The 27,435-nt window shown below is 43.4% G+C and overlaps 1 protein-coding gene across 1 annotated transcript; it reads left to right on the top strand.

The window, feature by feature from the left end:
* The first annotated feature begins 126 nt into the window (after nucleotides 1–126).
* qsox1 (quiescin Q6 sulfhydryl oxidase 1) lies at nucleotides 127–26,297 on the top strand. The gene is made up of 13 exons (XM_035648121.2): nucleotides 127–833; nucleotides 2,624–2,724; nucleotides 4,138–4,186; nucleotides 4,473–4,575; nucleotides 5,097–5,187; nucleotides 5,496–5,641; nucleotides 8,330–8,464; nucleotides 8,551–8,680; nucleotides 14,788–14,910; nucleotides 16,468–16,606; nucleotides 18,225–18,401; nucleotides 23,831–23,995; nucleotides 24,275–26,297. The coding sequence occupies exons 1-13, from the start codon at nucleotides 545–547 to the stop codon at nucleotides 25,078–25,080; spliced, it is 2,454 nt and encodes an 817-aa protein (XP_035504014.2). The 5' UTR covers nucleotides 127–544; the 3' UTR covers nucleotides 25,081–26,297.
* The last annotated feature ends 1,138 nt before the right edge of the window (nucleotides 26,298–27,435 follow it).

Raw genomic sequence — 27,435 nt, 5'->3', positions numbered from 1 at the left:
CTGTGAGTTTTCTCTCCACTCCGTTTACTTTGGAGAGTCCGTGACATGCGGTCGAAAGTCCCGCCTTGGGGGGAAAAATCAATGAGTTCCCTTTTTGTGTGTTTGTGTCAATGTGAAAGCTGTTTGTTTCTATTCCCATTACATAGAGACGCTTCCACAACGCCAGGAAGTCGCCTCTAAGTATAATTTGATAATTCTTTTTTTTTTGTGTGAAACTGCTCTGCCAGGTCAACAGTCAACTTCAACATTTAAAGTCAATAGTCACTAATAGTTATTTTCTATTTGAAAGTCGTTTAGGGGCCAAAAGAAAAAAAAAAGTTCTGTACTTCTTTCTCATCGGAAATTAATTATGGCGTTTGGGGTTGTTGTCTTTTGTGGTTGTCGAAGGAACTGAGGTCGCCAGTGGGAGGACCCAGGGAGGGAGAGAGAGGGAAACAAGTGGAGTCAACTTCAGTGCCATCGGGGAGGAAACTTGCTGCGCTCGGCTCACAGCTCCTCCAGCAGCAGCAGCAGCAGCAGCAGCAGCAGCGGGTCGACGGGGAAGATGGCGCGGCGCTGCGGCCGTGCCACGTCTCGGTTTGCGCCACACGCGCATCCCGGAGGAACCGCGCGCGCCGTTCGCGCTCTGCTGTGCGTCTGCCTGCTCTTCCCCTGCGCCGCCGAGGCCGCGCTGTACACCGCCTCCGACCAGATCGTCCTGTTGACGCCGGAGAACGCGGACGCGGTGCTGGTGAACGCGTCGGCGGCGACGGTCGTGGAGTTCTACGCGTCGTGGTGCGGACACTGCATCGCCTTCTCTCCGCTGTACAAGCGTCTGGCCAGGGACATCCGAGGTTGGTGCGGGCCCGTCGCGGCAGCTGCTCACACCGGGGCGGCTTTTAGTGCAGCGGCTATAAACGCGATCCATGTTGTCATGTCTTCTCTACATTGTTAGGGAAGACTCCCAGCTGTGCACCACTTGCACTTTGTTGTACATCACACGACGAGCCTCTAAAAGGAATCACAGTTCAACATTCTAGGACTAATAATTGCCTATGATTCATTTGTCTGTATAGCTGTGATGTTACTGTAAAGTTACACCTCCCTTAAGTTTTCATCGTGTGCCTGCAAACAGAGAGAGAGAGAGAGAGAGAGAGAGAGAGCACCGAGCTGTTGGTTTGTTTCTGTTAATCAGAGCATGTGATCTAATGAGACTAGTGTTTTTTTGATTCTTCTCTACTCTGTGACTCTCCATCACATCCTCCTGTCCTGAGTTTTCTTTCTGGAGCTCACGAGGCCTCAAAGAAATCTCACAGAGGCAGGAGAATCAATATAATTAGGATGACAGTAGAAGGGGGGCAAGGAGTGTGGTGGTGATGGCAGAGGCCCTGACACAGTCATGGGGTATTTTCAGTCTCACACACAGTCAACAATGGTAACTGACGGGCCTGACGGGCCTGGCATGCCTAGCGAATGCCTTGCCCTGGTGCTAGGAGAGGGATCCGGTTGGAATTTTATGGGAGAAGATTGGGTCATAACGTGCTGGTGGTGACAGTGGCCTTACGTCAACCAGGGACCTGTGTTAGTGCATCAGCAACAGTTGACGTCTTGAGTCAAATGAATGCAAAGGCCCATCAGAGAGACTGCACCCTTCATTTGTAATAATACATAGTAAACATGGAAAAATAAGGAAACGGTGCCTGAACGGGCCTTTTAATGTCTTCTGTATTGAAATACTGGAGTGCATTTTGGAATATTGGCTTATGGGTACAAGTACAGAGAGCAGTAGACCAGAGGGAGGGGACCTTCATTCTCTCAAGGCACATTTGAGTGTTTCTAACATTCTTTGCGCGTCGTTCTAAATTGCTGAAGACATACATCACACTAACTTCTCTCATGCAATGGCAGAAACTGTTTGTTTTTTTGGTGAGGCGTCTGATGTCAGATGGTAGTGATGATGATGATGCTGCCAGTAGATGTTATCCTGGTTCATGTCAGTCGGTCTTGAGCAAACTGAGTCTTTGCATGAGTCAGTGTAGGTTGTCCCAGAGATGCAAACTTCAGTACCTGTCTCGTCAGAATAGGGAAAACCTTCAGGACGTGCACACATTCTATAGAGCTAAAGCAGAGGGAGCGTTGGGCTCATTGTTTGCTCATCAGCTGAATTCACATTAAACAGCTTGGTCAATATGTTCAGCTCCTAATGATTGAAAGGCCTTTTGCAAACTCTCCAGCATGTTCACAGGCGTCTGTTCTTGCACAGTCCAAAAAAATGCAGTGTTTGCACAAAAGGCACTCTTTGGCTTTAGTCGTTATAGTCGTTTTCTATTTTTCTGGGTGCAGCAACACTCCTCATCTACTTTTCTTGACGGCCGCCATGATGCTTGTCTGCGATGCGTTTTGTTCACGCGGATCGAGACCTGACAGGCATACAGCCAGAGCAGCCCACCCAGAGAGACATGCTAGTCTCCTACTTTATCTTCTGTTATTGCAGAGAAAAACTATTTGCAGTAAATGAGAATCTTTGTGTGTGTTGTATTTATGAATTGTCTCACAGGTCTTCCATATACGGCCTTGAGGCCTGACGTTAGACAGTTCGCTAAATATTTACTGTGGCTTTCTCTATTCGATGCCTGTTCTTCAGAGTGGAAGCCAGCTGTGGACCTGGCAGCGATAGACTGCGCTACAAGGGAGAACAGGAAGGTCTGCACCAGCTACGGCATCAGAGGGTTTCCCACCATAAAGGTAACAGCGAGCAGTCTGCACAGACTGTCAAATCACATCAAATCATCTTTATTGGCATTAATGCTGATGTTCCATGTTATCCCACATCAGACTTTGAAAAGAAACAACATAATATTCAATTCCATGCTACTCCCATATATTTTCTGAACTGGCCATACAATCAGGAAAACTCACAGGTTTGCTCTAAGGTTTGAGTTCCTTCTTTCAACATGGATATGTTTGTCGTATGTATGTATGTAGATTGTACATGTACAAGCATGTGGGAACTAAACAAATTCTCTGAAGTTTCTTGATAAAGCAAAAATTTTTCTAGTTCCAGCTTCTGAAATGTAAAGGTTTGCTGCTGCTCTCTGTTTTAAAACATGTTATATTAAATGTCTTTAAAACAAACATTGACTTTTGACAGTCTAAATGTTTAATAATAATAAAAAGAACGGTCAACAAAAATGGTAGTAATAATCATTATGATGAAATAACCATTAACAATTAACTATTGTAATTCAAGACTGAATATCCCAATCAAAAGAACAGAATTTTGTAATAAATGTCAATTGTGAAAAAAATTACTTTAGTCTTTCAATAACTTCGAAAGATCCGCTTCGCAAAATGGTTGTTATTATTGACACAGGGATTAAAGTTCACTGTCCCAACAAGTATTTGTGTCAGTTAGATTCCAGAGAGGCCAAGTTTTATTTTTAGAGGACAAAACCCAGAGCCAGTTTCCTAGCGTGTATTGTATTTATTTTTTAAAGAGCATGAATAAGGAGTTGTTGAGTAATAATTTGTTGCTCAGATTGTCAGATGTCATGTTTCGCCCCTTGTTGGGTCAGTAGATGGTGGAAATCCGCTGCATTGAGTCAACCAGGGATCACTCTCCTTGTATTGGTAATATTTTGTCACCAGTTTGTCAAATCATTCGAATCACGGATCATTTTTCGAGGTTCTGGGTGAGGTCCGTGACAGAGGCTGTAGATGCAATAGTGATTTCCCAGAGAGTAGAGTCGACCTTTGTATGATCACCAGCTACACCGCAGAACCGCCCCAGTGTTTGTTGCTTATCTGATTAGTCAGCAGCCATGTGTCAGGGCCTCTACTCTCACCTCTGCTTCTCCTCTCTACCATCCAATGAAAGCCAACGGGGGGGATCTTCCTCTGTTTGGGCTCGCGTTGGAGCTTTAACATCTGCAACTCATTTTAACCAGGAAAGGATTTAGGGGTCAAGGCGGGCAAGGGAGGAAGGCTGCGCCCCCACCGAACATTACACAACGTCGCTTTGCTTCTCTCACGGTGGTGTGAGGCCCAACTGAAGCTCTCCCTCTCCCTCTCTCTCTCTCTCTCTCTCTCTCTCTCTCTCTCTCTCTCTCGCTCTCTCTCGCTCTCTCTCGCTCTCTCTCTCTCTCTTTCATTTCACAGTTCTTCCATGCCTACTCCAAGGCTGACTCGACAGGACTGGCTATCAAAGGTACACAGAAACAGACTCTTGTGAACGTGCAGTTTCAACAAGTGTCCAGTCAGAGCAGGAATATGCACATAGAGCATTTTCTTATTATACGTGTAGTTTATCATTAAGACTAATTAATATCAATGTCTGGCTTAGGTCAGCTCCAGCATAAAACTGTGCGCCATCCATTTCACACTTATCTAATGTTGCAGTTACACTGGGAGTAATTTGTGTGCAGTCACGGATGTGTGTCATCGAATGATAATCCAGAACAAGCAATAAAATACATTCCCTGCTTGGCCCCCAGATTTTTCGCGTGATGTCCGAGATCTCCGTCACAGGATCATAGACAAACTAGAAACCCATGTGGAGCCCTGGCCCCCCGCCTGCCCCCCACTGGAGCCCACCAGGTCAGGACACACACACAATTTCAGTTAGATTCTTTTTAATAAGTGTCAAATGTTTAAGGTTTATAGTTTGTTCTGTCTCTTCATCTCTGTTTGTTAAATCACGGACATGAACCTATAATGTATTAATGTTACCAAACTATGTTTGTTTAGTCAATTTATATTTATGTTTGTAGCATTTACAGTGTTGTATTATATTAGTAGAATTAGTGAACCTACCAGCAGTTTACCAGATAATCGGTTTAGTCCTATTTTTTTTAAACCTGGATAAAATATTGCGTAAGTGTGCTCATACTCCTTTATTTCCAAATTTGTGTGGATTCTAATTCCATGTTAATATGCAATATGTGTTGTGTTTTCTTTGTTGTATTCTTGTTTTTGTTTTTAGATAAAGTATGTCCTTATAATTCTGCACTTACTTCATTCTCTTTGAGATGTTTGGAGGTTTAACCAAAGGTGAATCTGGAATTCCAGTTACACTGTGTTATATATATTTTTTGTTTTGTCTGCTCCTCTCTCTCCAGCCAAGCAGAGCTTGACAGCTTCTTTGAGACAAACAGTGTTCAGCACCTGGCCCTGATCTTTGAAGAAGCCAACTCCTACGTTGGCCGAGAGGTAACAGCCTGTGTTTCCATCTGCCAGAGCTGTGTAACCCTAACCCTTTCAACGAAAGATTAATACAGTTTACTAGTAAAATATGTATTGTCATGTAGCTATATAACTCTGCTGAGACTGACCTTGCAATGTTATCCACAGGGGAAGAAAACTTTCATATTTACAGTCGTTGATGACAAAAAACTGGACATTGGTACATACTAAGTGTGTGTGTGTGTGTGTGTGTGTGTGTGTGTGTGTGTGTGTGTGTGTGTGTGTGTGTGTGTGTGTGTGTGTGTGTGTGTGTGTGTGTGTGTGTGTGTGTTCAGCTGACCTTGGACCTGTTACAGTTTGAGAACATTGCCGTGCGGAGGGTCCTGAACACTGAGGAAGGTCTAGTGACCAAACTGGGAGTGACTGAGTTCCCATCCTGCTTCCTTTATTATCCCGGAGGCAACTTCACCAGACTCAAAGTGTGAGTATCTACACATCTTTCTTTTTTTTTTAACATCAACTTAAAAAACTCACCGTCCAAGGAAAAATGTAAGAAAAAATTAAGGATTAGAAACGAAAATGTTCTTGCATGAGGCCAAATGATTTTAACTGAATACTGTTTAGTCCTCATCTCAGGTTTGTACAGCTTCTGCTTGACATCTGTCTGATCCCCCTATTAGTCTTGTTACACACATTGGGGTGGGAGAGGTCATGTCTTTATCAATGTTTCCACAGAGTATGGTGATGTCACACGTTTTCACCTTAGCCCTCTACAACATCAATGGAGCAGGGCATTTTAACTCTGCAGAATTCTGTAAAGGAAGTTTAAAGACAGTGTAGCAAAAGCTTAGGCTATTTGCATTTCCAAAATAATGTGTGCGAGTGGCGAGACAAATCTGAACGACAGTGTAGCCCTTGTTCTTGGGCAATGAACTTCGAATGAGGGACACTGGAGGATGAAGTCAACACTGGTGACGGCTCTGTTTGCTCTCTGGCAGTTTTGTTGTCCACTTTGTTCCTCATTTAGTTAGTCTGGGACTGCCCTGAAAGAGATACACCTCCAATGTAAACACACAAATGGAGTAGGCTACATCCAGTCCAGCTGTAAAAGCTAAACAGCAACAAATATCGTCACCCAAAGCATTTGCATTCATCTACCTCTAAACTTCTCCACTTCTGCCCGTTGTTCTCTGTGGTGTACGATTGGGAAGTAAATCAATGCAGTTACTGTTCGGCATGTGTTTTTCCATCATGGTATCCAAACACCAGTTGACACACAATTGCTCATTGTGCGAAGTTGTTAAGTTAGAGGTGACATTGCGTTCCACAGCTAGAGACAGTTCATAGCGAGTAAAGGTTTCTGCAAACTTGGAAAGAAAATAGCTGTTAATGCCAACGTTGGCTACGTTGCACTTTGATTTTTATCGAGGAAGTAACATTTTAAAAAGCAAGTGGGGGGGAGGTGTGAGGGCGACATGATATTTCAAACTTTTTACAGTAAATTCTGTTAAGCTTGAAGTTTACTCCCCTTCGGTTCCCATTGTTCCACATGCGACAACTTTGCTTTCTCCTCAAAAGCGTCTCCGTGTGCTCATTATCTGAACCCTATTCATGAGAATACTTTAAAACATCTGGCCTCTTAATGGGATCAGAGCATCAAAATCACTCCCATTATTCACTATCATAAAGCGGCGCTGATCATTCCTCACCCTGCAAATTCATCTGCTGTTTCTGCCTCTTTGTTTGGCTGTTTCAATAACTTGGCATGCAAAGAGGACTCTTTTTAGTTGACAAATGCAAAAAGGAAATGATTTATTGCCGATTTATTTATTCACCCGCCATCTCTCCCCTTCCAACCCCCCTCATCTCCATCACTGTACAGAGGGGAGGTTTTTTAATTTCTTGCATGAAAACAATGCCATTGCTTTTCTGGCTTCACCTGCCAAACAAGCCGCAGCCGCACACAGCGACAGATGGCCCCCCATCATCACTGAATGTCTGATTGGTCCTGGGAGAGGTGTGTGTGTGTGTGTGTGTCTGTGTGTGTATGTGTGTGTGAGTGAGGGAGAGAGAGAGAGAGAGAGAGAGAGAGAAAGAGAAAGAGAGCACGCCGGGGCGTCTCACATCCGTCATGCATGTAATGTGTACTGGTCCCAGGTGAATGCATTCCCTCCCTGCCCACCCTGATGCCTGCCTGCCCGACAGCCCTGGGGACCGCTGGATAAATGGCTCTCCCTTCACATCTGTACACTCCCACCAGACACGCAGGTGTAATTGAGTCCTGGGCTGGTGGAGCGAGCGTGGGCCCAGAGTATCCATCCTCCTTATTACCATCCTGTTGCAGTTTTACGATGCTCTCTCTCCCTTACTCTCTCTCGCGCGCGCGGTGTCCCTGACAAGGGGAGAAAGCAAATGAGAAGAGGATGTTAGGGGTGGAGAGAGAGAGAGAGAGAGAGAGAGCGCATTAATGGCTATGGTTCCAGTTGCAGGGTTTTCACATGGCTAAATGAGCTGCAATCTCTCTTTTACTCTCTCTCTCGGTTCCCTGCTACACTGGCACCATCTGCTCAGTATTTAAAATGCAATCCCATAAGTGTGTAAAATATATGGCCACAAAAAATACAGGCCATAAAGTATATATTTTATGGCGGTGGACCGCTGAAACAAAAGGTTGAAATAAAAAATAAAAGAAATGGTGCATTTTGTTGTTGAGGTTCCTTGCAGGATTGGAGCCACGTTCTAAACAAAAAGCTGTACAAACTTTAGTCACATACCCACTGTATTGTCACAAGTGTACGGACTCTTGAACGTTACAATCTCACCTGGATGGAGCCATTTTATCCAATTCAGCAACAAGGGCGTTGGTGATGTTGGTCATTGGCATCAGGCAGCGGCCACTTCATCCAAAAGGTGTTGGATGGGGTTACGGTCTGGGCTCTGTGAAAGTTATTCCACTTCACACTTGACAAACCAAATTCTCAGAATGGTTCACGGAAATAGAAGCATGCCATCATCTGAAATGTTTATTTAAGCTGTAACATTTAGAATTTCATCAGTTGAACCCAAGGGGACTTTCCTCAACAAGTGGCATATAATCTTACAAATTAAGGCCTTGTACTATATGTCGAGTGACCTAAGGGTCAGTCTCACCTGTGCTCCTCTCTCACAGCAACGTTGAGGCTCGTACTTTCTACTCTTACGCCCTCCAGAGGCTGCAAGGGGTGGTGCGGTCAGGAAAGCCTCCAGCGGTCGCCCCAGACGTCCTCGCCAACAGCACAGAGGATCCCTGGAGACCCTTCAACAGGTATGAACCAAATACGCTACACTGAAATTTCATTTTCTGCTTATTGCTGCATACATTTGTATTTTTGTGAATGTGTGTGTGTCCAGGTCCAGGGTGTATATGGCGGATCTGGAGTCAACACTGGACTACTCCCTTCGTGTGGAGGTGGCTGCTCATCCTGTCATCAAAGGAGAAGCCCTGAATTCTCTCAAGAGGTATATCGCTGCCCTGGCTAAGGTATGTGTGTCCACCAGATTATTATAAAACTCATTGTTTTGGTTATGAATTTAAAAAATATGTGCAAGTGTATATTGGTGTGGGTAAGAAATCAAATCTGTTGTGCAAGCATGAACCGTGAACAATTTATTCTGTTCTTATTTGGAGGCACCCCAGTGCACAGTAAGCAGTTTGTTTACATTCCTTTCCCATATCAGTCTTCATTGTTTGCTGTTAGAAACATTGTCTGACCTGGTCTTGTCACCGAAGGACATAGTTTACTGTGGTGATCAAGAAACGTTAAAGCTTATTGGGTGCCTAGGAACCTAGGTGCAAACAAATTGAAACCAATCTGCACACACGGGAATAGTCGTTTGAAAATGTTTCGAGCCTTGAAGTGATGCCTTTTTGTTCATTTTGTGAGTTTCCTGGTGTATCGCATCATCAATGGAGGACATTCACTGACAATATAAACATGTAGTTGCAGCAGGTCACCACTAGGTGGAGAGTGAGACAGAAGAATATTTGTTCACTGTAGATTTGAGTTGATGTTTATCCAGAGTTTAGTCAAAGGTTCCCTCTTCATACCATGTTTTTGTAGTCATTTTCAATCCATTGATTATTCTCCAAATTTACCCAATTGATTGTTTTGTGTTTTTTAACCATACACACTCACTTTGAGACATATTACTGAAAGCAGAAGTGTATGCAATTGACTGGAGCAGCAGCACAAAGACCCTCCTGGGTCTAGTTGACCCCCCTGATGTTGCCTCCCAGCGGCAGCCTTCCCGGGGGGATCGAAGCGTGGCTGCCACCCACTCGCCGCCCACACGCTTTACACAGATGCATTCAGATTATTATCAAACCTCGCTGGGATACCCAAACCACCGCTCGTCCTCCTCCGCCTCCTCATGCCGCATCCTTCCTTCTGGCTTCACACAAGCATTTCTGTAAATACTTGTGACCACGCCAAATCTCTGTGGCTCACCAAAACACCCCCTTACCCCTGAATCTTCCCTCCTCTATTTTTCCTCTACCATTTTTTCCAACCTCTTTTCAATATCACCATTTTCTTTACTGCCCTTTTTCTCCACCCGCTATATCCCGACTAAAAAGGTGCAATGGATTTTTACGTTTTTCACTGATTCTCTTGTTGTTTAATTTTTTGAATCTTTTATCGGTATCTCATTATGTTACGTATCTTTTGTTACTAATAACACGCTCACGCGTTCCCTCTTTGCCTCCTTCCTCACTGAAGTGTGCCACCCAGGCAAACGTGTTGTGATGATGAGGCCTGACCTGCTCGCCCTGTCCCTATTGGCTACGCACCAGGCTGACTCACTGCCCCAGTCTGCCACCAATCTCTCTGATTATATCTCACTCTCTAGGGAGGTGTTGTAGCAAGCTAGTGTGTGTGTGTGCGTGCGCAGCACAGCACTGTGGCCTCCCATTAGCTTCAGTTTATTTAGTCAATAGCGGCAGGTCCCAGTGGTATTTTGAGCCGGTCCCCCCAGCAGAATGGAGCAGCCACTCCACGGGCCTTTGTGTAGCGGAGGAGGCCGTCGTCGTTTTCTTTCAGCGGACTGTGACTTGTGACGGTCCTTGTTGACGATCGACTGAGCACACAATGCCGCAAAAGGGCAGAATCCTCCCGTCAGTCGGCTTGTTAAGGGCAGTTCATGTAAGACGAGCATGTAGTTTGTTAGACAGGGTGGAGATTTGGGATGAGAGTGGCTGATACGTACAGTAATGGTAGGAAATGCTTATGAGTCTAGTGTCAATAACTTTGAGTTAAATGTAATAATGTTTTATATCACATTTTACATTCAGCCTTTATACATTGCAATTTATGGGCTAGAGTTCAGAAAATGTAATTGACCTCTTGTTTTGAATCCTTATTTTTGGCTTCTTTTTTTATATATATATTTAAATTATTATTATTACAAGAGTCGATTGGTTTGTGGAAATGACCTCACTGTTAAACTGCCCTCTTCTTGATTACCAACACAATATGTCAAATCTAACACCTGAACAAACTTGCATTAGTCATGTGATTAGAGGGGAAGTGACTCGCCGGCGTGTCCTGACCAACATGTGTGTGTCGTCGCCTCGCTCTTGTGACACATTCGCTCAACCACGACACACTTTTTGACGTTTAGCAGAACAATTAGTGGAAAGTGCATTTACAGGCATCGGTGTGTGTGTTTGCTGCAGTTTAGGATTATTTTCATCAGCGAATAAACTGCCAATTATTGTTTATAATTTTGTAAAAAAAAAAAGGGTCCGAAATTAAAGAACTGGGAAATCTAAATAATTCAAAAAGCTAGAACCATTACATTTTGAAAATGTTGCTTAAAAAGTGCACATTTTCTGTCATTTGACTAATTTATTAATTGACTGAAATTAATTCAGCTCTCCTGTGTTTGTTATGTCTTGAGGACATGCAAAGTCTGTACAAATGAATATCTATTTTTCCCCTTTGTAAATTTCCATTCTTAGTCTGGCCACAAAAATAACACACTTGTCTATCCAAGAACTATAATCCCATGATTTGCTTGTTTCTTTGCGATCCACAATCATCCCCTCGTGGCATCTCCTTACGCTTCTCCATCTAAAGATGTAAACATGAGGGTTGTTTTTTAGTTTTTTTTAACCCGGTCATAATATTACTAGATTTACTGTCTTGTCAGGCTGAAGCCGGATTTATGAATCCTCTACATGCATATGAGGATTAAAAAAGTGGATCTTGGGAAGCATGAGAGCATTACAGCAAGGTTTTTAAGGATTACACCGCTATCCTGCTTTTCTTGAAAGAAGCCCTTCAGCCCGGAGGGGACGTTGGGGCAGGGGAATAAAACAAAGAATTAAGGTTGGGGGGGCTTTGGCCTCAAGGGACACAGGATTCACCCTTTCTCATGCCAAGGCTCGGGACAGGATGTACAGAAATACTTTTCGGCATAAAGATGCTGAGTGGTTCACATCACTGCTTTAATTACCAATTCTTGAAAAAGAATTAACAGCAGAAAACAAGTAAAGATTTGGTTTTCCAGGCTTCCCCTTCTGTGACATGTGCGTGCAGCATGCCCCCCGTTCCTCCTCGGGTGGATAGAAGTTGGATTAATACAAAAGGCTTCACCCCTGTCTTCTATCCCGGGCCTGGCCTGGTCTGTGTTGCAGCCAACAGATGCCCCCCATCTTGGGACCCTCACCACAAGGAGCTTGTGGTTTCTCAAGTGCTGCTGATACTAATCGGATGAGGGATGACATATTGCCAGGGTGAAGGGGATTGTCATGGTCCAACTGGGATGGGGGGCAGGAGAGGGGTACAGGGAACAGGGTTACGTGTGTGTGTGTGTGTGTGTGTGTGTGTGTGTGTGTGTGTGTGTGTGTGTGTGTGTGTGTGTGTGTGTGTGTGTGTGTGTGTGTGTGTGTGTGTGTGTGTGTGTGTGTGTGTGTGTGTGTGTGTCAAGATAGAAACTAGAAAACTGATTTGAAGTGTAAGTGTAGAGGTGATAAAATAAAAATCCTTTGGAGCTCGAACAGAATATAAATCAATTTATCAATTATTTTTTGCTAACATTTTTTATTTTGCCATTTTAGCTGATACTAATATTTTTTTGTCTAATTTGTATTTTGTGTTTTCCTTCTCCTGCGTTTTACAGACTAAAACAAATACTCTAGATTGACGTTGTGCACCACGGATGGTCAGGATCAGGGAGGTGGAGAGGGGGATTACAAAAAGATGAATCGGTATAAAAGAAAACAAATTGTTATCAAGGCGGCGCATTATTACACCGACTAATGTCTGCGCGAAGGGCAATAGATTTAAAAAAAATGTAACCTATTTGAGTTTTTAGGTGATCACCAGACCGAGGAAGCTCATGAATAGTGTTGCTTTGGTGATACTGAGCTAAGTCCATTAGCAGGAAACACCTGCGTTTTCGCTTCTGGTTAAATTCATATGGCTCTTTAATGAGCTTTTCTGACTGGTTGGCATTCAGACCCCAGATCCAAACCTAAACCTATTATATCACTCTCCTTGTAGTGAGCAGCAGGCATCACACGCCTTTGTCTGCTCTTTACATCCCACCTTTTGTGCTTTGTTCGTACTAAAGGTACACACACACACACACACACATATATATATTTAAACACGTAAATATGTCCATTTCTCACGTTTTTCGTTTTTCAGAAATTAAATGAAAGAACAAACAAAAGATTAAAGATCAAAAAAAAATAATTATGGAATTTTGAATGTACTCTAAAATGTTGACTCATTCGGCAGCCAAACTCTCTCATGATGCTCTTTATACAATATTTATGAAGGAGCAGAGTGTGCACTTGACAGCAAAATCATGTGTTATTTATAAGTAAATAGATAATATAGAAGTAAATTCTGAACACAGAAAACATGTTTAATTCTTTAGTAGACACACTGTCATACGTCTGTCTGTCTGTCTGTCTGTCTGTCTGCCACCAGAGAGAAAAATGTACCAAAGACATTTTTCCGCAGGCTGAGTGGATGGAAGTCTGAAGGTTCTGCAAGGGGGCAGGAAGGCTCTTGTGTGAGGGTAAAGATGAGGGACAGAGCAGGTCTGTGTTCACCCTGGACAAGGAGGTTTAAGTGAATCACCGGGGGTCTGGTTAAGTGGTCAGGGTGAAACACGCAGATCCTGTTAGAGGCCGATGAATAGACGGCTGAGCCATGGCCTGAAAGGCGTGTGTGCGAATGTCGGTGTATGCAGGTGTGTTTGGTGGAGACAGATGGTGGAGGCAGAACTAAAAAAAAAAAGACCCAGCAATGCAATTCCAAGGAGGTCCACATATAACAACACCCTGGCTCTGTCTGTCCTGCAGTTTGTCTCAGATTCCCTACAACTGTTCAAAATGGAAGATGTTCTCATTCTGTTCAAAAGGAAGCCAAAGATAATGAGAAAGAAAACTGAAGTTACCATGGAAGTGGTCCTGGTGTTTAGGTTTTGGAAAAAGCTTGATCCCTTAAATGTGCCTGTGTCTTGGAAACAGAGTCATTATCTCAAACTGTTCCACGAGAGGCTTCCTGTGAAAAATACTTACTGTCAGCACACTCGACACATCAGTTTTTGTCAGTGTTGTATGTGTAAAGACACGTTTGTCTCTGTCTGACTTTACTCTGTCATTACTGGTCTCAAGCACACATCAGCTGGATTTCCTCCGCAAGTCACAGTGTCACGTTTCCTCTCAGCTGTGTTGTTACCATGGCAAAGGCTAGTTTGAAAAGAAGTAAATACTCAACAGGACAAAGCCCGAGTAGACGGCGACTAAGTGGAGTTAGTGGCTTAGGAAATGGATCTTAATGAAGGAAAAGGCTTACGCTCAATTGTTGTTGTCACATGGAGTGAGATTCTTCAGTGGTGCTGAGAAGGAAAAACACTCAAACCACAACTTGTTATGTATCACGGAGACGTTTCTGGGATGAGCTGGAAACTCAGGCCCCGTGTGTTTATCAAGGTGATGTTGCTTTGCAGTTGCCCCTTAAATTGCAAAATGACCAATTTAAAAGGGAATTGGGCCTCAGTGTCAGCACATAGAACTAGAACACAACACAACAGTCATAGATCACTACTGTATACTATCAGACAAATCTTTGAAACATAAACATACCAGTATAATGTTCAACAAAGTGCTAGGCAATGAGTTGGATAATACATTGTGTGTGTGTGTGTGTGTGTGTGTGTGTGTGTGTGTGTGTGTGTGTGTGTGTGTGTGTGTGTGTGTGTGTGTGTGTGTGTGTGTGTGTGTGTGTGTGTGTGTGTGTGTGTGTGTGTGTGTGTGTGTGTGTGTCCATCCCAGGAGCCTCTGTTCTAATGTGACTAAAGGCAGTTTTTTTTCTGGCCTTTTACAATAGTACATTAAGAGCATTTGGGTTTTAGATTGTTTGTTGGACAAAACAAGCAATCTGAGGATATCACTATGGGCTCTGGGAAAATAGACTTTTTTTCATACATGTTATAGTCCAAAGGACTAAACAGATGTCTCTACTAATTGGAGGATGAGTTGATAATAAAAATAATTCTAAGTCGGAGCTCTCCTTGATTGCACCATAATCAAGTTTGTTTCCATTGTGCTCTGCTGTTTTATGCCTGCAGTACTTTCCGGGCCGTCCTGTGGTGATGAACTCGTTGAAGACTTTAAGCTCTTGGCTACAGAACCAGACTTCAGATGAGATTTCCTATGAGGCGTTCAGAGAGATACTGGATAACTCGGCACAGGTAAGTCAAGACAGAGACCCACAGGTAGCTATCGACTTTTGTTTTGACAATATAACATCCTTTTTGCAATGAACTTTGGGGATTCTTGTTAGTTCTTGTCGACTTTTTTGTCTGTCCTCCCTCCTTGGCATTTAGTGGTTTCAGAAGTGGTTTGTCCATTAGATACGGCACTGAAGAAGTACATGAATGCAAAGAGTTTTTAAGCCTAATCTGGCATCTAACTGTGGGGAGAACAGTGGGCAGGTCCCCACACATGTCTGTCTGGGAGTAGCCGCATCGTTCCACAGAGCTACAAGGTGACATGTCAGTCTGGCCACTTCATCAGGAAACACAGAAATACGAGTAAATGTGCCAGGCTGAGTCAGTAGCTTCCTTCAAATCAAAGCTCTAAACGTACTTTTATCATATCGCCTTTCCTGATTTTACCTAATTCTTGTTTTTTATTATTTGTATGGTTGGTCATGTTTAAATTTCTGTCACACGTTTGGTTAGTGTTTTTATTCCTTTATGACTGTTTTCATTTGTTTTTATGTTATTATGTGTGTTTTTTACTTGAGCTTTGTAACGTTGTTTTGAGAAGTCCTATCAAATAAAGTTATTATTATTATTACCCGTTCAATACCTACAGTACATAGAGTACATCAAAACGGATATTTTATTTTTTCCAAAAGATAAATATCCAGGTATTTCAATATGTACTTTGTCCCTGTGTCGGTGCCAGCACATACAGCTGAAAATCTATGTGCTGTTGTCTTTGGAATGAAGCCTACATGCCTCCAGTATACGGCCCCTTGCAAATTGAAAGAGTCACTTACTTACATCATTAGCTTTTAGCAGGCAAATCAATGGATCAATGAATCAATGGGAAGGTATGAATAGACTTCGCCTCAGAGGAAATGGACTCTGTATATATACACACACACACACACACACACACACACACACACACACACCAAATCTTTACTATTGACATGTGAGTAACCCTGTCAATCACGCCAGCGAAGGCAACACAGTGTGGTGAGAGAAACGACTTTCTGTCAGAGAAAATATGTAGTCGGATTCAACTGAGGCTCATGGTTGGAGATCTGTATCGCTCCTGTTCATTAGCGGAGGGCTGAGCCATTAACCTGAGATTGACTTCTCATTGATCAAGAAAACTACACGGAGCAGCTTTCATTAGGTTGAACAGGTTGGGAGATGCTTTGGGAGGCTCCACTTTTCAAAAAGAGCTTTGCCATTTTGTCTCATTCCAAGGGTTGAGACTGTTGTTTTTATATATTTTTCTCATTGTGAACAAAAAACAAGAAAAGACTTAACCTGTCTGTCCCCCTGGCACTCGGACCTACGGCCATTCATTTCTACAGAAGATGTATTAGAACACCGGAAATAGCTGTTAGTAGGATCAGTCCGTTGTTGGTTTGGGGTTTTTAATGGGATTTATCAACAATTAGAAAATGTAGAACATCACCAGCCTCATCCTTCTTAGCTTTTTTTTTCTTTGTTTGTTTCTTCCCATTCCGCTGTAATTTGTGTTTGTTTTGTCTTATTCCCTCTCAGGCTCCAGACACGGCTTTGCCCGAAGGAGTGAGGTGGGTGGGCTGTCAGGGCTCACAACGCCACCTCAGACGTTACCCCTGTGGGGTGTGGACTCTCTTCCATGTTCTCACTGTCCAGGCCATGAATGCTGGAGGCTCATGTACGTACACACACACACACACACACACACACACACACACACACACACACTGTTGTGGAAGGAAAGGGCATTGAGAGTTCACAAAGATGGGTGAAGTGAGGACGAGGGCTTTGTGGAGCTTTGTAAACAAATTAGCCCAGGAATTTTTGGTGAGCTATATTGTTTTCCAGACTGGCCTGATTTAACATCGAACAGACAAAAGTCTGCCACACAGAGATACACACACTCACACATGTATCTTGGTGATGTTTTGACCAGAAGTATTTCACCCTGTGTTTTGTCATTTGGTCAAAACTAAAATCGAGCCTAATTGTGAGTGTGTGAAAAGGGATTACGTTAGATTATGACCGGAGGCTCCGCTCCTCGCAGGGATGTTAATCTCCCTTCAAAGGACGCACGCTCACACACACACACGCTCACACACACACACACACACACACACACACACACACACCCACACACACAGATTAATCCCGAGGTTTACATACCGTCATGTGACCTGCAGATGGACTGGCCAAAAGGGGGTGTCCATCTGGCCCCCCACCGATCACCATCTTAACGGGAGGATACACCCCCATACAGGACAATATTGAGGATAACATTAAACTCACGTCATCCATATACCCATATACGCTTGCTGCCTAGCTTATTAAAGGAGAAAACACACGGTACATTTTTTGAACACAGCCAAAATAAGCGTCTCCTTACTTTCATGAAAACACACACACTCCAAGACACACTTCCACAGTTCGTTTGAACTTCCTGCAAAGCCGAGAACAAAAGAAAACAGCTCCGGGGAAATATGTTTGTGGCCTGTTGAGGTCCTGAGACAACAGTCTGACCACCATTCACACAGTGGGTTAACTGTATTTAATCTCCACATTGGGTTATCCCATTGGAATAGATTATTCATCTCAATATGGGGTTAACCCAGCTCTCTGTGACTCCTGGCCCACATAACCGTGGGAATCCAGGAGGCTGTGCACCCACACTGCCATTAGCGAGCTCTCGGGCCGTAGTGCAGGTTTACAGTAGAGTTTAATGTATCGAAACAACAGACTATGAAAGGGCCGGTTATTCTTCTTCACATAAAAGATGATGTCAGATTGTTGCATGGAGGTAATCTGTGAGTTTGCATATTATTTACATTAACTCATTTACATTTGCTGGACAAAAAAAAATCATCAACTAACGTTAGCTGTTACGAATTACAAATAAGTCTGTGTAGTGATATTATTATATTATTATAATAATATTTTTTTTATTTGCCCAACTGTTCCAACCAAAAGAAGGATTTTTTATGTTGCATATTTGAAGTATATTCAATGGTCTAACTTAGCAACAAAATCAGGTCAAGCAGACAGGTTTTGATTATATAATCAGTTGTGGCTGAATTCCATTTAGCTGCTTCAGTTTCAGGGTCTTGGTGTTTTGCACGTTGACTCACTGTCACACTGCCGTGTCTTGTTGGGACAGCTGAACTGAACAGAACCCTTGTTATTGTTTTCAGTACCTGTTCGTTTCCTACTCTGACATGTCTTGCTGTGAAAAAGGCCGTTTCATCAGATTAGCTATTGACAACCAATAACTGCTCCGACGCCTTCTTACTCCCCTTCAGATCCCCCGGAGGTGCTGTTTGCGATGAGGACCTACGTCCGCAGCTTCTTCGGCTGCAGGCTGTGTGCCGAGCACTTTGAGAACATGGCGAGGGAAAGCCTGATGGAGGTGAACACGTTGTCGTTGGCCGTCCTGTGGCTGTGGTCCCGTCACAATCGCGTCAACAACAGACTCGCAGGTAGGGGTCAGCATAATCACGGTCAGAGAGTTTGCAAAATCTCTTTGATGCAAAACAGAGGTGATTCTCATTTCAGTAGTTAAATTTCAGCTGTGGTATGTTTCCTTAAAATGACAGTGGAATAGCTGTTGTACAACATCTTTAGCTCCGGTGATGTGAGTTACTTTTCTGAATGAAAGTAGGCTCCATGGAAGCAATTTTGGAAAGAGAAACTTTAGAATGTGAAACAACAATAAAAAAAAAAACAACACGTGGGATTGTGCTCAAATAGATGTTGACAATCCACATGCTTCTGGGATATTGACTGATTAAACTAAATTGGAGCTTTTTACAGATTGTGGTGTGGTACCACACCACTCCAGGGTCTGTTTTGTTAAGATGCCAATTACCTTTGTCATTTTAATCTTATTATTTCAGAGAATTGTTTTTTTTTTAATCTTTTTCAAGTGGAGGTGTTTTTTTTAAGGGTAATAGTTCATCTTTTGTGGCGTGAAACTCAAATGCACCATGTGGCAATAATTCAGCAGACTTCCTGTACGATCTCGTCCTGTGGCAGACAGGACAGTGTAGAGGCCAGTGTGAGGTGCCAACCTAGATGACGTATAGGTTTGTTTTTGGCATTTTTCATTTTTGTTTTGAAATAAATCTGCAAATGTTTTAACAATAATCATTATAATTATTATGATTTAAGATGCAAAAATCAATTAGAACATAAAGAGAGTGTGAGCTCTCTTCATTGGACTCTATACAGGGGATGGAGCAGATGACAAACTTTAAGTTTGTGAAGCTGGTTGTTGTCTTCTGTTCTATGTTTTACACCTCGGTGTCCTGAGCCATCAGTACTCCCTGTCCCTCCCCCTCCACCATGGCCTTTCCTTTTTCCACGCTCCTCTCCTCTGTGTGTACCCATCCACACCATAGGACATAAGCCTCACCTTACTCTATTTTGGGTGAGATTTTAACTTCAAGTTTCCCCTCATGGTCACTCAGTCCCCCCTAATACGACTTAGGGGGCGAGGGCAGGAGGAAGGAAGGATCCTCAGATCAGACACCAGCTGTCACCTCGCCTTAGCCCTCCAAATATCATCCGTTTCTGCCGCACCCATTTACTCCTGACCCCCCTCTGCCAACCTCCATCTTTCTAATACGCTTACCTTGGTTCTCCTCCACATCCCGCTGTCCCGCCACTATCGCCTCACCAGCCATCAGCCAGCTTCTATTCATCTCGCCTAACTTCTTCGCCAAATTCTGCACTCGCATCATCCTTGTAGCCCTGCACTCCCGCAACTCCACTGCAGGATTTTCGTCTTCAAGGAACCTGGGATTTTCTTTTCAGGTCACGTCTTTTGAACTTAACATAAAATAACAATAAATTTCCCTGCATTTCTAGTTTTTTCTTTCATCACCAATCCAGATGATCTGTCTTTTCTCACACTGTACAGGAGTTTGCAAAGTTTCCTCTCGTTTCTGACCATGCTGTATCAGCATATTACACTTCTTCACGTCAGTCTTGAGAGTGCTAAACAGCCTTCCTCCTCCCTCGTCTGTGTTCATGATTTTATTAGGCACAGGGCTGTCATTAACAGCCCACTTTGTTAAATCACTGTCTTTTGTTTGTGTTGACTGCCCACTCGTCTTTTTCGGGGACAGCTTGTGTCCTGAACACCAGGGACCAGAAGGACTCTCATCCCTGCATGTGTCTGCTCCCCAGACACTTGAGCACCATTCAGCCTCCCCCCCTTCATTCATGGGTCTTTCCTCTCTTCTACTCCTGTGTCCGTCTTTCTCTCTTTTCCACTCACTGTCCCCTGGGACTCATATCCCCCGTTTGACAAGTAATAGCGCAGCATACCCACAGGATGGGTCCCACAGGAGCCACCCCTCTTTGCCCACACACACACACAAACACACACACACGCTCACTTCCCAAGGTATTGTGTGACAGCAGGTGGCAAACAACATGACACAAGCCGCACGCAGTCCCCCACTGTTCCTGCCCCTTCCACACGCACGCAGCATTTCCAAACACGGGTCAAGTTGTGGCGTGTGGCGGGGGGGTTTGGTAACGGTGGTGGGCGAGCTGGGGTCCACAGGGGATAAGTCGGTGATTCAGAGAGAAAGAGGGGGAGGAGCCGAGGGTTTGTTGGCTGTGTTTGTAGCAATGAGTGGCAGCGTCTCCCTCAGGAGAGCACACTCCATCCACTCAACCCCTCCTCTCCCTTTTGCCTAAAGTGGAGCTCTTTAGCAGGCCTCGCCACCCCTCCTTTCAGGAGCAACCATGCATGAAAGAGCATCTATTTGTAAAGCGGCTGAACAATTAATTTAGCTGGCAACAAAGAGGCCCCAGGGCCCTCGGCCTCCTTGCAGCAGCAGAATGAAGACTGGTGGCAGCTCAGTCCTGTTGCTGCTTGTCAACAGGCTGAGACTGATTCACATTTCTTTAGACAAAAAGCTCTGCTGCAGCAGGCCTGGCTGCCCCACGATGCATGCACTCGCAGATTTTCGGATTTAATAGAGAATAGACGTATCTTGATAATAACAAGGGCTTGCTTGAAATATTCTATACATAGCTGACCTAGTATCTACATCTTAGTACCAGTAGCAAAAGTACATTTTTTAATAAATGGGGCAATAAACAATAATTTCGACAGCAATGTTGGTTAAAGGACAGTGCTGAGCAATTACAACTACAGCATGATGAAAGAGTGTACCAGAGCCCCTCAGTATATTTAGTACGAAAAATGGGTATTTGACAGACAGACCCTGTTTTTATTTTGTATGCTGTTTTAGGTTACCATTGCACATTAAAATAATGAATTATCAAAACAATTTTTAGAAAAGGACCAGCATTTTGTGTGTATTAATTGTTTACATTTTAAGATGATATACTTTATTGTTATGGTCTGTTGATAGTTAAATGTCGCTGATAATGATCTCAGCTCCATAGCTGCTTCCACATAACTATGTCAAGGAGCATTACCGAAATTACTCCTGGACCTATTTGTGTCATCCATGAATTTTGTCATGTCATCAAAAAAAATAAACCAAAACCAAACAATATTATGAATCCGACAAGTTTTCAGCACTTGGCAGTTTTAGATCATATGGAATGGTTTTGTCTTGGTTATTTAAATGAGAATAAAATGCCTGACATCAGCTGCACTCCCCATCAGCCATGATGGCTCTGTGTGCCGCACGGTGCAGGTGATCCTCACTTACAGAATTAGTGCTGAGGAAGCCAGTTGGACTTGCTGAACAATACATATTTATACCTGATGAATATGTATGTGCGGCGGCGATGACATCTCTGTGACAGGCCATTGTGGCAATCTCAGTATGGCTGGTATGGCTAAAGTCACCCTGGCCGCAAATGTGGCGAGCTCATTAGAATAAGGAGAGAGTCATGAGGCATCTGGTGTGTGTGTGTGTGTGTGTGTGTGCGTGTGTGTGTGTGTGTGTGTGTGTGTGTGTGTGTGTGCGTGCGTGTGCGTGCGCGCGTGTGCGCACGCACTCTCACCTGAAATGTATAAAAGCCCCCACACACACCCAAAGGCAGCAGCCCATCCAGGACACAGTAAAATTGATGTATCCTTTATGTAAAGTACTGTATGCAGAGTACATACACGCATGCATATGACTGAGATTAATCTTGAGCGGTGGAGAGGAGGAGGGGGTGGGGATGGAGGTGGTGGAGGATGTAAATTGACAGTGCTGTAAAGTGACAGACCTGCTGCTGCTCTGCTTTTTTTCCCACACACACACACACACACACACACACACACATACACACAATGGCCTATTGGTGACAAAAAGCAATTTATTACTACACGCTGCCCTGTGTTTGTGTCCCTGTGGGCATGCATGCCGCGTGTGTCCGTCTTAGCGTTTGAGTGAGCCTGAACTGAAAATATATTGTGTGTGTGTGTGTGTGTGTGTGTGTGTGTGTGTGTGTGTGTGTGTGTGTGTGTGTGTGTGTGTGTGTGTGTGAGTGTGTGAGTGTGTGAGTGTGTGAGTGTGTGAGTGAGTGAGTGAGTGTGTGTGTGTGTGGTAGACAGCGGCTACATAAAAGAAAACATGTTAAAGGAGAAAGTTTCTAATTCATTAGGAGGGCAGATGCCCTCTGAGGTTTCTGTTGCTCTCATGTTCAATTTGGAGATTGGACTTTGCTTTAAAAATGGGTGTGAAAGGACAAGACAGGTGGTCCAGAGCACCGAGGTCTGCTGCCTGAACAGGGGATTGTGTGTGTGTGTGTGTGTGTGTGTGTGTGTGTGTGTGTGTGTGTGTGTGTGTGTGTGTGTGTGTGTGTGTGTGTGTGTGTGTGTGTGTGTGTGTGTGTGTGTGTGTGTGTGTGTGTGTGTGTGCGTATACACACATGTAGGGGAGCTGTCCACTTTGGCCACATCTATTATCTCACCACCCCTCCCACTGGGACATCCCAGAAGCCCATTGATCATTATTAGACCCTGTCATACATCCACACGCCCACACACATGCACACACACAAAATATCAATCCCTAGATTACATGCACAGGAGCACAGTGGGATGATTTACATATACACACTTAAACACATACATACACATATGCATATAGGCACTTAGTTTTTACGAGCACTGTGACAAGATCAAATGGGTTCAACACAGATTGCGCGCAGTCCTCAAAGCACTTACATCCTCAAGTCGACGCAACAACACAGAGAATAAAAGAAACAAACAATAGATGGAGCGGCTGACTTAGAAGCTGAGTGCTGTGTGGCTACTATATGTGGACAGAAACTGGATCTATCTAATATTTTATGACCTTCTATTTGATCTAATATAAGTTAGTGAAGTGCACATTAGTTTGTTACTATGGGAAAGACTGTGACAAAGCTGTAGGAGTGAAAAAATGTAGGCCTGTCTACATCCTGTACAACATGGGGAAACTGAATTACAAGCTTGAGTGCTGCATTCAAAAACAACTTCTGTAAGACTATTATAAAATGCTAACCGGTGAAATTATATTATTTTAAGTTGTAATGAGTCCACATAATGCTATAGCACCATGAGTATTCTATACAATATACAGTACATTTAGTTTAATGCATTTCAATACTTTATATTGTGTGAAATCATAATGTTTAACTTTCTGTAAAGTAACAGAATAAAAATAGAAACATATGTTCCTTGTAGTATTAAGTGTAAAGTTTAATTTGTTGTGTAATTGTACTTATGTAGTTGTTTTTCCACCGATTCAGAGCTGTAAAATACATTTTTAAACACAGGATTTACAGGGGAAAAAAAGATTGAGCCAGTAACACATGTCAGCAGGTTCTCACAATACAGGATAATATTCCATCTCCCACCAATTCTTTCATGGTCACAATTTATTCCTTTTTTCCTCCTTCAATACTGTAACCCCTTTTTGTGTGTATCTCTGTATCTCTCCAGGTGCTTTGAGTGAAGACCCCAACTTCCCAAAGGTCCAGTGGCCTTCACCAGAAATGTGTCCAGCCTGTCATACAGTGATGGAGAATGGGGATCATGGGTGGAACCAAGAGCAAGGGGTTCTCCCTTTCCTCCTGTCATACTTCTCCTCCGACAGCATCCTCACAGGTAGGAGTTTATGGCACATATTTTCTTTTCTGAAAAGCTCCTATCTGATAAATTCAAGGATTTTATCAAACTGCAAAAAAATGTTCTTCCTTATTCCTTTATGTATATATTTATATTTATTTTTTATTTCGTTTTCGTCCAATATGTGATTACAACATTCTTCGCTCTTATGAGCAAGATAAAATGTACATGAGGATCATGAGCAAAGCGTCTCATTTTAATATAGAGGTGATGACTTCAATAATGATATGTATGTGTCTCCTTGCATTTCCCTGTCAGACTATCTTGAAGATGAAAGCCAGATCCTGACAAAACAGAGGGAGAAACACGCCAGTCACCTATTAGCTCTAGAAGCTCAGAAAGGTGTAGAAAGAAAAGCCAGGGAGGCCTCGGACTTCATGATGAACCCTCGACCATTACAACCCACTCTGCAAGAGGAGGAGGAGGAGGAAGAGGAAGAGGAGGAGGGAGAGGAGCCACAGGATGAAGAAGAGGAAGGTGCGGAGGGAGCAGAAGCTGCAGATGAGATGGATGGTAAGACATCTGAGCCGAGCCCATGGGCCAAACCTGAAATGGAGGTGGGTCGAAACCGGCAGCAGGCCCACAGAAGGCCGAGCATCGTGGGGATGAGGATGCGAGACACGCAGGAGGACATCGTGGATCTTGACTCATTCGTCAACCAGCACTACAAGGCCAAGGCGCTGCAGGTGGCCGCCTCCAGCCGTGTCAAACAACGCACCCTGCAGAGGAAGGAGGAGCAGGAGCCCGGGCCCGTGTTCGGGCTCGGCATGGAGCTGGACGCGGGGCTCGGGATGCTGGGCCTGCAGCCTATGGAAGCAGACTTTGAGCTGGACATGGAGCAGAAGAGGGTGTGGCTGCAGAAGCGAGAACTGACGGGCCAGTACTTTGGTGAGGAGGTGAGCAACAGGGGACGCTGGATGTCTGTGCTGAGCATCGGATTCTCCAAAGTGGACATCAGCCTGTGTGTGATTCTTTATTTCCTGTCCTCTATGTGTCTTCTCGCCATGTACCTGTTCTTCAAAAACCGCTTCCGACTACGGCGGGTTAAAATTTCCATGCCTTGAACCAAAGAGTTTCCAGATTTGACGTGAGTAAGAGCAATGATTAACATTCATTAGGTTCATGTAGCCTAAGGTAGGGTCAGTGTAAGGGGATGTGTCGAGATTAACGTCATCTCAAGGTGGGCCACTTAACTCTTACCTACTGCTAAAGTAGGCGACAGTATGTTTTATTTCCAAATGTTGTGGAAGTCTAATGTCTACCGAGAGGAGGAGAAGGGAAAATTTGTATTTTACCTACTAAATCTTTGAAAGTCTGGGTAGTTATGTAACCTTGCACTTAATCGAGCAACCAGAGCTTTTCAGGCAGCATTTCAACTGTGGAAATGTGTTCATGTGTTTTCATATATTTTTCCACTGTATATTTCCTTTTAGGGTTTGTGCTTGAGTTGAGGATAAATAATTATGCTTTTGATTGTAATTTACCACTTATGAAGGATGAAATTATACCCAATATGAGATGAATTGAGGTTTTGATTTGATTTGAATCAAATGCAACTCTTTTTTTTAGAAGGGTTGTACGAAGGAATTATTTTTGTTGCTTTATTAATGTTATGAAGACCTCCCTATACTACTTCCCCATGTACTATGACCAAGAATTAAGTTTCAGTTGCGATTTGTATATATATTTACATCATATTTGAATCAATTTAAGTAAATACTCAAATAGGTGATTTTTCCAGTGATTTCAAAATAATGAGTTTCTGTTTTATCTAAAATTACAGATTTAAGATGTTTTGTCTCTAATCTGTCACTTGTTTGTTTTGCTTTTCTATGAGTTTTGCAATGGGATGACAAAAAAATAAAATAAAATAAAACAGTCCCATTCCCTAAATTCTTTGTGAGTTTCTTGAAAACTGTAATGGGACTGCAGCTTATTATAGAATACTGTGACTGGACCAGCTGGTACCGTCGCTTTTTCCAGAGAGTAGCAGATCAGCCCATTGTTCTTCAGCTCCTTCAAGTTGGTTTTCATTACACTGTTATATCACGTCTTTGAGTATTGCATCACACTGCTGAGCCCACACAACAGCTACTTGGGTTGTTTATGAAATGTTGTGGAGCGATGAATATGTTCACACTGGACAAGGCTTTAGAATAAGCGGGATTTGTTTTTGGCTGGTGTCCATGAAGTAAATCTTCTGCTGGCCTTCTCAGACACACTGTTTTTCTGTTTGCCTCATTGCTTCTGTCTGAATCAATAAAATTATTTTTGATAACGACTCATTGCTTTTTTTTAAAAATCCCCCATTTCACAGGGAAGGGTTAATCCTCTGTAACATCGACACAGTTTTATGACAATCTTTTAGAATTTAGAAGGATACCCTTTTCTGTCATTGAAAAGCTGTACAACAAAATGTAAGTGCAGTCCCCTCAATGGTACAAGAAGGAATAAAAATTAAAAGTGAAGTGTCATGGCAAGGACAAACGTCATTATCTCACCCCCTTAAGACAGGGGTCTCTCAAAGTTCTGTCCTGGGACCCCTTTTCTTTGCAATATACTTCCCTGGGTCTAATTATCCACACATGGATTATCCTATCACTATGCAGATGACATCCAACTATATCTGTCATTCTAGCCAGATGACTGCATGGTTAAATGAACGGCACCTTCAACTGAACCTCTGTAAGACTGAACTGAATCTCTTCATCACCATATCATAATGAATAACCTCATCCCATCACAACCAAAGTTATGAAGAACCTGGGTGTCGTGTGATGAGGAGGTATCCTTCTCTAACCATGTTGCATCTGTCTCCCAGTCGTACTACTTTTCTCAATACAACATGGGAAAAATCAGACCTTGTCCAACTCAGTATGCCAACTGACTGTTTGTACAGGCCAAGGTAATCCTTTGTCTCGACTACTGCGATGGCTGTCTGTTGGGCTTTCCCTTCATGCATCGTGAAACCCTTAGACATTGAAGAGAATCAAACGGCGTGTCTGATCTTTGATCAGCCTAAAAGGGCATTGACCTCCACCTGCTACCCACTAATGCTAGGCTACCGAGCACCTTCTGTGTCTGCAACCATATACTTGAACTCAATCGTACGGGCTTATGCTGCTTCTCGGCCATTGCGTTCCTCCAAGGAACGCCGTCTGGCATTGCCAACTCTGCACACAAGGGAGTAACAGTCCAGACTGTTCTCTTTGTGGTTTCCCCAGTGGTGAAACAAGTCACAAAAAACACTGAGAGTGCCTCCTCTCCTAAAACCTTTAACTACCTTTTAGTACTGTGCACTTTGAATGCACTTCTTTACCTGAGCTCCTTCACTTTGTCTTATTACTTCAAGCTATTCTACTCTACAGAAGCTTTAGTGTCGTCCATCAGTTCTTAGTGACTTTGGATAAAAGTATCTG

This window comes from Scophthalmus maximus, chromosome 13, assembly GCF_022379125.1.
Source record: "Scophthalmus maximus strain ysfricsl-2021 chromosome 13, ASM2237912v1, whole genome shotgun sequence".
Classification (NCBI taxonomy): domain Eukaryota; kingdom Metazoa; phylum Chordata; class Actinopteri; order Pleuronectiformes; family Scophthalmidae; genus Scophthalmus; species Scophthalmus maximus.
The sequence above is the reverse complement of the archived record's forward strand: the minus strand, read 5'-3'. Positions and strand labels throughout refer to the sequence as shown.